Source organism: Phragmites australis, chromosome 7 (genome assembly GCF_958298935.1).
Source record: "Phragmites australis chromosome 7, lpPhrAust1.1, whole genome shotgun sequence".
NCBI lineage: Eukaryota > Viridiplantae > Streptophyta > Magnoliopsida > Poales > Poaceae > Phragmites > Phragmites australis.
The window spans coordinates 30,062,012-30,074,502 of NC_084927.1; the positions used below are offsets into that span (position 1 = coordinate 30,062,012).

General features: G+C 40.8%; 1 protein-coding gene across 1 annotated transcript; it reads right to left on the minus strand.

Moving 5' to 3' along the window:
• Positions 1-1,893: 1,893 nt before the first annotated feature.
• On the minus strand, positions 1,894-12,289 carry LOC133923597 (aldehyde dehydrogenase family 3 member F1-like). Its single transcript, XM_062368878.1, has 9 exons — positions 11,898-12,289; positions 11,698-11,766; positions 11,495-11,591; positions 3,557-3,763; positions 3,229-3,449; positions 2,939-3,099; positions 2,765-2,855; positions 2,532-2,681; positions 1,894-2,382 (listed from the first exon to the last, which is right to left on the minus strand). The coding sequence occupies exons 1-9, from the start codon at positions 12,090-12,092 to the stop codon at positions 2,146-2,148; spliced, it is 1,428 nt and encodes a 475-aa protein (XP_062224862.1). The 5' UTR covers positions 12,093-12,289; the 3' UTR covers positions 1,894-2,145.
• Between the last annotated feature and the right edge of the window lie 202 nt (positions 12,290-12,491).

Below are 12,491 nucleotides of genomic sequence, written 5' to 3' on the forward strand. Positions count from 1 at the left end.
AGACCTAGAATTCGGAATCTCCTATGTCTCATGTATTAGTCCCTAGATCAAGTAGCTGATACACATAGTATAACAGTTGAAGTATTATAGTCAAACTTCGAATATAAGTATTAAGGTTCAAAGCACAAAAGGTTACAAACCATATGGTAAATTACAAATATGGTCTAATGGTCAATAAAAGCACATCGAAAGACAAAGACCCAAAGCCATAAACAGCTAGGGTGAGAACTCAACTTCTAAGTCTACTCTTCATCCCTGTCTTCTCCTCTAGCGAATTCGGCTTTAGTTTCTTCATCTAAATGACATTAAGAGTGAGTACGGAAGGTACTTAGCAAACCCTATACTACTTTAAATGGTTGATAGATGCATAAAAGGTATTTCTAGGATAAGGTTTTATGGCTTAGTTTTAAACGCAAAACAGTTTATGCTGGGATTCAGTTGTATACTTTATTGTTAACTTTAAAAAAGTTTGCAATAGTTTAAAATCAGGTAACAAGTCGTATCTAGGTGTTTTCAGACCTGGAAGGGACTATACCTCACTCCACAGTCCCTATCATCATATCTGGTATACCTCTAGTACCACACAGATCCTAATAAATTGGGCCAGCAACCTCATCACACGGACATCTAGTCCACACACTCACTCATCAACACACGCATTCGAAGTCTAATCAAGACGGTTACTGCTTTTGCATGTCTATGACCGTGGATACGGCCACTCGAATAGTTTTACACTCTACAGAGGTTATACATTGTACCCACACTATATGCTCATCCTCCATCTGTTGCGAGTGGAGGAGCGAATCATACCGAAACACTTCAATCACCTTTTATACTGGTCTTTTCTATGAGATACCCCAAGCACCATAGACCTTGTACTTAATGATAGCCCCCTTTTTAAGCAGTTGGCCAGTTCTCGAAACATTCAAATAGGGGGACAGATGGTCGCTTCAACCCTCGTTGCTCCCTAGCCTCATAGTATGATGCCTAATCTAGTTCGATGAAAGAAAAGTCAAGTCATACCCATACAGGACGCATGGTTGCAGTGAGGTGGCTAAGCATGACGACGCAATGAATCAGTCGTTAAACGGTCAGGGCAAACATCTTCTGGCAATAAATACCACAAATATAACTCAAGCCCCCAAGATAATCATCGTCTAGAGTACTACTCTACCTGCCCCCGTCAAAATAGTTTTTACCTATTTTTACACATCACCCAACATATCCCACATAACATCAAAGATTTCACAACCATCACGGAATTCATAACTATCAAGGATTCATGGTATATGAGTTTATTTGATAAATAATGAAGCGATATCTCCGAAGAGATGCATTTCAAGGCGACATCTCTGAGAAGATGTATTCAATCCTAAGCATGGTACATATTATAGCGTCGTCCGACGTTAATATAGATAACGATAGCTAAATCCTAGGGTGATATGTATTCTAAATGATAATATTTAAGAAGTGGCAGTTGTTTAATAGGATTAACTACTACAAGCAGTTTGAAAGAAAATGCAATACATAGCATATACGATAATAAGTCTAGTTTTAGCTGATCACGTAAATTATTTGAAAACATAGGTTTAATATGATCAGGAAGATAGGACTTTCCTTCTTTGAAGTTCTCCTCTAAGCCTAGATCATAATTAAGATCTTTCGGGCTCCTGATACTTTCTATGCAGCACTCACAAAACTTCAGTGGTTCTGTAAACACGACTACGATCAATAACGAACTACACTAGAGAAGAATCAAATAACACTAAATATTATTTGAACTCTTTATTTTGATATTTTGCTTCACAAATCACATGAAAATCGAACTGCTAATTTTTGTATAATTTTTTATTTCGAATTTAGCTATGTATTAATTGTATTTGATAAGTACTCTTTCGATTAATCTAGACTAATATTTATAACAATGATTAGTCTAGATCTTTTTTTTCCTGATTAATATGGTAATTCGTGACCTTGAGGGTGAATCTGATAGTTTTTTTAACACTCAAATAATAATATAATTATAGATAGTTACTGCATATTGTTTTATTTACTTATTGTTCGTTCATTCACCAACACTTCATTCGGTCAAATCCGTTGACTTGGATCCGAGAGGCCATGGGGAGTTTCTTACGTAGATCGAGCTTATCTCCTCAGCCCGAGGAAGCTGAGAACGAAGCCGAAGTAGTTGAAGCGGTAGAGGTGCCGCATGAGGGCGACCTTGCTTTCGTCCCAGGGCGGGTACCTGAGCTTCAGCTCGATGAGGTAGCCTCGTTTCATAACCGCCTTCTTGTGGCTGAACATCTCGAAGGAGTACTTGCCGTGGTACTGCCCGAACCCGCTCTGCCCGACGCCGCCGAACGGGAGCGCGTCGATCGCGTACTGCAAACGAAACATCAACCACCAGAAGAAAAAAAAACCTTGGCTATGAATCTCTTCGTACGCATGGCAATGCTCTAGGCTCTAGGCTCTAGCCATGGTTGCACTTGCAGTGCTCCAGGCGCAAGGAAAGGTGGATCTGATAAGAATACCTGTACCACTGCGTCGTTGAACGTGACGCTTCCGGACGACGTCTCCTCCACGATCCGGCGTCGAAGCACCGCGTTCCCGGTGAACGCGTAGATGGCGAGCGGCTTCGGCCTGGCTTTCACAAAGGCGATGCTGTCCTCGATCTTTTTGACCTGTAACCAGAAGAAGCATTTGATCAGCCTGTTCGGTCCGCCGAAGAAAAAGATGTGACGTGCGACAACGTTTATGCATGTACCGTGATGATCGGGAGCAGGGGACCGAATATCTCTTCGGTCATGATTGCGGAGTCGAGCGGTGGGTTGAGCAGTATCGTGGGCTCAATGTGCCTGGGACAGTTTCGTCAGATCAGGTCACCTTGCCCACACACAGGAAGCTAGCTCAGTTGAAAAATTAAATTTTCGGAACTCACAAGTTCTTGGCGTCCATGGAGCCGCCGTGGATGACGGATGCCGCCACCGACGTGTCTTTGAGAAGGTTGCTCAGCCTCTCGAAGTGGCGCGCGTTCACGATCCGTGCCATGTGATCCGCGTCGGAAAAGAACCTCTTCAGCGTCGACTTGAGCACCTTGATCTTCAGGGAAAGCAAACACACGCATGCAGAACAAGATATCGCACGTCAGAATGTCAGATACAATACGACTTATTTCTCGCATGATGCAATGTGGCAATGCAGAAGCTGGAATCGATAAAACAGCTGCACCAGGATGGGCACGAAGCGCTCCTCGACCAGCACGTAGTCGATGGCGATGCAGGCCTGACCGGCGCAGGACGACCACTTGGCCCCGATGATGCGGTTCACGGCGATCTGCAGGTCCCGCGCGCTGTCGAAGATGCACGGGCACTTGCCGCCGAGCTCCAGCGCCACGGGCGTCAGGTGCCTGGACGCCGCGGACATCACGACGCGCGCGACTCGCGGGCTCCCTGTGCGCAGCGGAAAGAGAGCGTTTACTACGTGACCGCGCCGAACGTGCTTTTGGTAAACAAACGTGCACTCTATCCCTATTGGCGCGCCAGGTGAAACAATTTACCGGTGAAGAGGACCTTGTCCCATCGGTGCTCCATGAGCAGCTCCCCGACGTCCGAGCCGCCCTGGACGACCTTCACGGCCGTGGCGTCCATGTACCTCCCGATGTTGTCGCCGAGGAACTTGGCGGTGCACGGCGACAGCTCCGACGGCTTCAGTGCCACGGCGTTCCCGGCCGCGATGGCCCCGATCAGCGGCTCCAACGACAGGCCTGCGTGTAGAATCAACGCACATGACTGAGCACGTACAGATCGACGTGCAGTGCCTGAACAATTTACGACTAGGTACGGAGCAGCAAAGTAAGGAGGGGTAACTCCGAGAAGGACAGACGCAGCAGCGCATGACATGCCGCGTGCGCGTGGGCCGCCACGCTCGGGCACACACAGTTGTGCCCATGCAGCCATGCCTCGCTAGTACGGGCAAGCGCGTTGTCGCGCAGCAAGTGGCTGAAGCTGAGCCAATGTTTTTATGTATTCGCATTGAACTAGACAGCCGATCGGCAGGAATCAGCACCACACAGAGGCACAAGGAGCCTCTGACGTTTTGTTGTTCCTGCCCCAAATCGGGTAGAAACAAGACCGGTGACAACTCTGCTGGCCCGGACTGTGATAGATGGGAGTTGTTTCTTGCTGTCTCGGACTCTTGGCTGTGCTAATGTCTCCAATATGTCATCAGAAAAAGGAAAAAAAAACTGTTAGCTTGTTCTTTGCTCGGTTTATTTTGCACCAGAGTTATCATCAAGGATCATGTAACAGTTGCGGGTTTTAGTTGCTTTAACCCATATGCAACCATGCTGCACTAGAAACGTCGCTCTCTTGCTTGGTTCAGTTATTTTTACGGGCCGCTACTAACGATATAATCGCACCAAAATTTTTGATAGCTCAGGTAAGTAATATGAGAAATCAATTTAAAATATATCTTAATTTATATGTGATGAGTAGTTGATAAAGTTATCAATTTATTTTGTCAAATTTTGGATTGCTTGAGCTTGGTTTGAGCATTTTGATTATAGATTAACTGGAGTTGAGTTAGATAAATATGTTTTCTCGTCTTATCGTGTGCAGTTGACGGATACAACTTGGTGCTCGACGGTATGTAATAGGGGCTAAATAGATGCTTGGTGCTGGACAATCGAGTAAACCGAATGAAGTCAATAATGATCCTAACTGTATACGTAGAGGTCAAACAAAGCATTAAATGAAGAATGAAGACAGCATGTGAACAAAGTCAAATGAGAGAAATGTTGGTGTAAGTAATAAGGTGATTTGAGGAATCGAGAGCGGGAGAGACTTGTCGGTGGTCAGGATCGTAAGATAAAGTACACGTGTCGACATCAAAACGCTTGCTTAAGGTGTAAGCAAGTAGCAAGTCACGCTTTGACAAACATGCAGAGGGTTTCACGGTTAGACCTCAAAATTGTAGGAGGACTGGAGAAGTATGTGGCACCATCACAAAGCTTGCGCCGAAGCGAAGCTAAGTCGTGAAGGCATCGCAATCGTTTTATGGACAGAGCAAGAAATGAGCCAAAATACATTCAATGATAGGTAATAATGTACTACAAGAGAGATATTTTGATAACAAGCTAGTAAACTTAGAAGTTAAGTTTTTTAATCTATAAATAGAGGGGTGGGATTATGAGAGAGTTTGAATCAGTCATTTGAACCTCTAGTTCTAGAGTTTTATAGCAGAGGATTATGAGAGAGTTTGAATCAGTCATTTGAACCTCTAGTTTCTCTGTTGCTAGAGGCATAAACGTTCATATACTCATGTATTTGAGAGGATCTTGAATCCTTTGTCTCTAAACAATTAACTTGGAGAATTGCTTCTTTCGGTGACTGTCTTTTTGTTTTGTTTTTCGTTCAAGTTTCAAGTTTTTGTGCTCAAAGACACATAAAATGATCTTGAATAGAACATATGTTTCATATTTTATCCGTGGAGTCATGTTACCTTTAGAACTTTCTTTCTCATTTTATCTCTACAGAGTTTATGCGTCTGTTTATGCGTTTTTGATGAGCATTAGGTAAACAAGGAGTTAGTCATCTATTTCGCAAAAAAGCTTTAGTCGTCGTTTTCGGTCCTATAATTGGTATCAAAGCCGGTGTGATCACTTATTGACCTTAACCGGCTTTATGATTCGTATACAACATAGAGAGAAATGGGAAGATTACGTTGTTTGATGCAAGAGGCTTTTCATAATAGAAGGTGCGCATGTAGACTTATTTTCAAAGCCAAGAAAATGCAATAAGGGAAGTAGTTGATTCAAACTACGAGATCACTACTGCTCGCATGACTTAGGTTCACTAGACTAAGTCGGAATAAGTTTGGTGGGGTTCAGTACCTCTGTACTGTTCGAGAGATGTTGACTACTCTGAGTGTCTTCTATGAAGGCACTAATCAGATTAAGGTTAGACGCTCAAACACTTACAACCAAGAATACCAAATATTTGTGTAAGGACCTGGTGAATTTTTGAATGTTATGTTTGCTTGTTTTGATGGAATTATGAGCAACATTAGATCTACTGTTGGTATGCCCTTTCTGATCATGAGAGGGTGATCAAACTTCTCTATGCTCTTGACCGTAGCATATGGGAAGTGAAGATCTCGCGTATTGAAAAATCACCAAGTTACGACACGCTAACTTGTGATAAACTCTTCAGTAAGCTCAAGTCCACCGAGATAGCCAAGATGGCTTGAATTGGCCTAAAAAACCCTCTGTCTTAGAACATGATGTTGGTTTATGGATCAAATGGTGGCAATCAAGGTTGAGCTAGCTTTTTTGGTGCTAACAGCTTACCGAGTGATTTTTCTTTGTCTTTGTTGGTTTCTATCACATAGGAGTAGGTGCATGCACTGGATGATGATGACCTTGCTCTCATTGTGAACAAGTTCACCCGCTTCAACAACAATAGGAAAGCCCGGAGGAGAGGGGGCTCACGTGCTTGTTTTGAGTGTGGTTATACTACTCACTTTAAGATGGACTACCTCAAGCTCAAGAAGAGGAAGGACAACGACCACAACTACAACAAGTATAAGAAGAAGAATAAGAAGCTCTTCTTCAAGAAGAACCATAATTAGATGATCAAGAAGTCACCCAAGGCGGCTTCTAGGACGTTCGTGGCAGTTTTCAACGATATCGACACATCATCAAGCAAGGAGAAGAGCTCAGATGAGAAACCACAAATGAAGAATAAGAAAAAGACTATAAAATGTTACATTCTTGACCATCATGTTTATAATTTCTTTAAATTAGTTAATACTTGTGTTAAGGCTAGTTTGATGAATATCTTGCTCTAAGCTTCTTAGTTCAAGTCAGTGGATACAGAAAATATTGCACTATATTTTCTGTCTTTGTCAAATGTTTAGCTCATGATAGAACTTTAGGGGAACATATGTTTCTTGTATTGCAAAGACACTACTTGATTTGATCTTGTGAAAACTTGATAACTTGCGAAATTTGAATAATCTTGTGAAAATCAAGTTTCTTGCGCCAAAATATGATCCAATGTGGTTGTCTCGAAGCCTCGAGGTGCTTGTCGTACCCAATCACGTGACACTTCTCTTGGATAAGAGGCAACTTTACGATAAAAATAAAAGCAATATGCCTAAAAGATTAATTTTGTTTTAACTACTTGATCTAACTAAGTTTTGATTTCATATGTGAGTGTTTGCAAATTTTACTGTCAAGAATACTTATTTGCCTAGTTTGAGATTGAAGTTGGCCAGTTCTTGATGTTTTTATTCCCTCGGCACGAGTGATGATTATGTGGTGATCGATTTGAACATGATTCAGCTATGTGAAATTAAATACGCCAACTAATTCTTCAGATTTAGCCTGTGAAGTTTAATGTTCTTGTGTCACTGTCTCTTTTTGAGCCTTTATACAATTGTGAGCTCCATCCTCTACTTTTCGTAGCCTTTTGACGCTTCCAGCATTTGCAAATACTTTATGGTATACTTATGAAAGCCCATTAGATTTACATATTAATATATTATACAATGTTTTGTCCTTGATATTTGCATTGAAAAAGGAGGAGAAATGAATGGAAAATAGAGAAATGAAAAATATGCACCAAACCACAAAGAAGAATCTTGCATAAATGAAACAAGGGGGATCATTTGAATTTGCGGTTTCAATCTTTTATTGCTCTTTTGAGGTTTTCCGATTGTCTTTGCCTCTCTTAGACCTTATACAATCTTTCTTGTACCAAGTGATATATCTTTGCTTTCTTAAGTTTTTATCACTTGGATGAACCTATCTTCTTCAAACTAAAATCTTTATACTTTGAGGTGTTGTCAATACACTCATCAAGAGGGAGATCGAGAAAGCAAGTTGAAATGTGTTTTAATTTATATATGATGTGTAATTGATAAGTTTTGAACTGCTTGAGCTTGATTTGAGCATTTTGATTATGGACTAATTAAAGTTGGAGTTAGAGAAATATGTTTGCTTGTCTCATAGTGTGCAAGTGACAGATGCAACTTGACGATCGATGGCGGGTGATTGGGGTTAAACGGATGCTTAGTGCAAGATGATTAAGGAGACCGGACAGAGTTAAGAATGATACTAGCTGTACACGTAGAGGTCAGGCAAAGCATAAAATAGAAGATGAAAACAGTGTGTTGATAAAGTCAAGCGAAAGAGATATCGGTGAAAGTGACAATGCGGCCTGAGAGATCAGGAGCGGGAGAGACTTGTCGGCAGTCAGGATCGTAAGACTGAGTACATATGTCGACATCAGAGTGCTTGCTTAAGTTGTAAGCAAGTGACGAGTCATGTTTTGAGCATGCATAAGGTTTCACGATTGGGTCTCAAAACCGTGGGAGGACTAGAGGAGTATGTGGTACCATCACGAAGCTTACGCCGAGACGAAGCTAAGTCGTTAAGACATCACGGCTGTTATATGGACGGAGCAAAAAATAGACCAAAATTCTATCGACGGTAGGTAGGAGTGTACTACAAGAAATGGGTATTTTAGTAACAAGCTAGTTAAGTTTTCTAGACCTATAAATAGAGGGATAGGACTATGAGAGAGTTTGAACTAGTCACTTGAGCCCATTGTGCCACACATTTAAGGGCCTAGTGCTAGGGTTTTAGAGGAGAGTCAGATTAGTGCTTAGCTTATGTAATATGTGAGAGTTTTTGAGAGAAAAATTCTTGTAATCTGCCTAAAATAAGGTTGACCTCTTTGATTTTCCTCCTTCTAGTCTCTCTCTATGGGTTCTGTTGCAAGTTTGCAAGTTTTCCTTTTTCGGTTGTGATTTTCTTGTTTTTCGTTTTAGCCTTTGAGCTGTGATTGTTCAACCTTGTAAAGTTGTTCTTCTTGATGCTAGAGGAATAAACGTTTATATACTCATGTATTTGAGAGGTTCTTGAATCTCCTTATCTTTAGACCATCAACTTGGAGAGTTGCTTCTTTCAGTGACTGCTTTTCTCTTTATTTTTTGTTTAAGTTTAAAACTTTTGTGCTTAAAGACACATGAATGGTCTTGAATAGAGCCTATGATTCACATTCTATCCATGGAGTCATGTTACGTTAGAACTTTCTTTCCCGCTTTGTTTCTCCAAAGTTTATGTTTCTGTTTGTGTGTTTTTTAGAAACGTTGAGTGAACAAAGAGTGGATCATCTATTTTATAAAAAATTTGTAAGACGCATATTCATCCTCCCTCTAGTCATCGTTCTCAGTCCTATATACCATTAGTAGCATCGCGTTTAAGAAGGACCGGAAACATTGCCATGAAAGAAAAAAAAAGCACGGAAAAGCTTTAGACGTAAATTGCTTGTTACACAGACCTTCCTCTTTTCTTTCCAGGGTTGTGTCAGAGCAATTAGGCGGATTAGCGTGCCTAGGTCGTACCTGTTTTTTATTGCACAGGGTATGATAAAAGAAGACTAAACAAAATTGGATTCACCATTTTTAGACATCTCAATTTATTTATGAATTTATCAATATATAAAATATTCATTTAATTATCGAAAAAACAATGACACTTTCATGCATACACATAATTTTATCATGTAGACGACAATAATATGAACCTAACAAAATTTGTTTTATATTTTTTTAGTTTTAGATATTTTCCTATGCATTTTAGATTATTTTAGCCAATTTATCAATATAACTATTATTCCTTTCGCTATTTTTTGGAATTTTAGAAAAAAATGTATATGTATATGTATATATATATATACGTATATATATATATACACATACATATATACGTCTATATACACATATGCAAATACATATATATACATGTATATGTGAAAATACCACATACATGGACCAATATAAATAATAGCTACAGTACTTGACCTCTAAAATTAATTTGATTCTGGTCCTTTAATATATATAATAGATTAGTGCACGTCCGCTCACCTCACTGCACCAGCCTGTGACAGACTAATTACTCCGTGGACAGTTCGATCAACTGGTGTGCATGTCGGATGGAGGTCCACCCGCTGGGAAAAACAGGTGGCCGTAGGACACGTAGTGTGCAAAATGCGATCTATTATATTATTATTTAAATGCTAAAGCTGTTATAATATTAGCATATTAATTAAAAAATAATTTAGATTATTTATTATTATGAGCGTCTAGTGGTCTAGAGGAAGCTAACTAATTCATACAAATACAAATAATAAATAGCTAAATTCGAAATTAAAAATTATAAAAAATAGTAGTTCGATTTTCTTACCGTTTGGGAAGCAAAATATCTAAATAAAATAAAATTAATAATAATTAAAATTTAGGTTAGAATAGAAAAAAAAAGGATCTATGTCAAATAATATTAGAAAAAAATCATTTCTTATAAAAAAATAAATATCTAAATAAAGAGTCTAGGTAAAATATATTAATTAATTGCTAAAATTCATAATAAAAATAGTTTTAAAATTCTTGCTAAGATAATATATAAAGAAGAAATGTCTAACTCAAGATCATCATATCAAGGATGCAACAGACAATACATAACCCACAAGTAAGATAAATATATTCTGATTTTAGTTAGGTTGTCTATATCTATTGCACAATATATATTTATACGATCGGAGTATAAATTTGAAACATAAATAATTTTTTCATCAATATAATTTTTCTTTCTTCTTCTAATTTTATGTATTTTGTAACTAAATAACACTAGCCTTATAAAAACTAAATTAATTAATTTTTAATTAAATATTATTGTAACAAAATATTATAACAACCCTAGCTTCGACTTGCTAGTTCGTAGAAAACGATGGAGTAGCATCGCGATTGATGCGGTGATATGTTAGACCATCTCCAGCAGTGCTGCAAATTTGCACAACCCAGTCAAAGTACTGTAGCACTGGGATCAGCTACAGTGCTACGCCGCTGTAACCTGGGGGGTACTGTTTACAGAGGTTGCGGTGGGTCGGAGTAGAAAACACCGTCGGGTACTGTAGCAATACTGTTCGCAGCGGGACCGAAGAGAGAAACATAGTAGAAGGGAGGAAATAGGTAACTGTTGAAGATAAAAAAATAAAGGATATTGTAATAGTGATAAAAGATATTGTAATAATAATTTTGAGAATGAGAATTTAAAATATCTATTGAAGATGGTCTTACAGCCTGTGAACAGCGCTAGTCCCGGAGAGCCGGAGGTATCTTAATCAGCTAGGAACGTGACTATCGTGCTTGGTCGCCACCAAACCTATTAACTGAAGCAAGGCTGCCAAAGCAGACAGGTCCAAGTAGCTGTAGCATGAAAACAGTAGAGAGACCGGTAGTTGGGCTAGTATGAGGCGTTGCTGTTCTGATTAAATGGAATACTAATTTTTTGCAACGTTTCGGGGACCTCTAGCTTCTAGGTGCGTTATACTGCGTGAAAAAACTCAATTGCATGGGACCAGTTTATCATGATTCATGAATGAAAGTAGCGACTTTTGGGTAAGCAGATGAGGAGAAGAGATTGGTTTTTTACCCAAGGGGAAGTTCCAGCAAGAGAAGATGAGAACGACCCCGAGCGGCTCCGGCACGATCTGCGCGCTCGCCGGGAACGCGATCAGCGGAACCCACACCTGCGCAAACCAAAACGCGAACACAACACGCACGGGGGGCGTCAGAGAACTGGCCGGCCGGAACGGCAGCTCGATGGATCAGTTAGCTAAGCATTTCGGGGCTTGCCTTCTCCGGGGCCATCCAGTTGCCGAGCTCACGCAGCGCGGCGTTGGTGGACTTGACGAGCAGCCCGACCTGACAAATCGAACCAACATCGACGATCCGGATTCAGGAACGCCCGGGACAAAGGACATGCGCTCGCGCGCATGAAGAAATCAAGTTGGAAGAGGTAATGAAACGAAGGATGGATGGTCATGTGAGGCGACCTCGTCCCTGTATGCCTCGGCGTGGTGCTTGCCGAGGTCCTCGTGGAGCGCCTGGAATGCCTCCTCCTCATTCTCCTTGAGGAGCCGGAGGAGCCCCCTGAGCTGGGCCTGCCGCCACGCCACGCTCCGGGTCCTGCCGCTCTCGTACGCCTCCTGCAGCTCGCTCACCGTCTCGCCCAGCCCGGCCTCAGCCATTGCGCCTGTGCTCCTTGGAGCTGCTTTCTTCTCGAGCTCACTCTCTAAGCTCTGAGCTGATGGTTTGGCTCTGGGTGACCTATTTACTGCAACTGGCCTGCGCTTGCGTGCTGACAGGGAGCGTTCAATGTTCTTCCTACCACACTCCTCTCTTTTTCTCGAGAGGGGTGACTCAGGCTTCAATGCCTGTACCTTTCAAAAGTTCAATACATTTAAAGAGAGATTGATTCTCAACGTTTAAATAGGTTGCCTCCATTCAACTCAAAATAATAGTCTTTTATAACTAGTGGGAATATTTTACTGAAATAGTGTGTTAGAATATATAGATTTGATTTATTATATTTTAAAATAAAGTGAAAGGAGACTGTGTTTTAGTCTCATCTTACTGTTAGAGGCGGG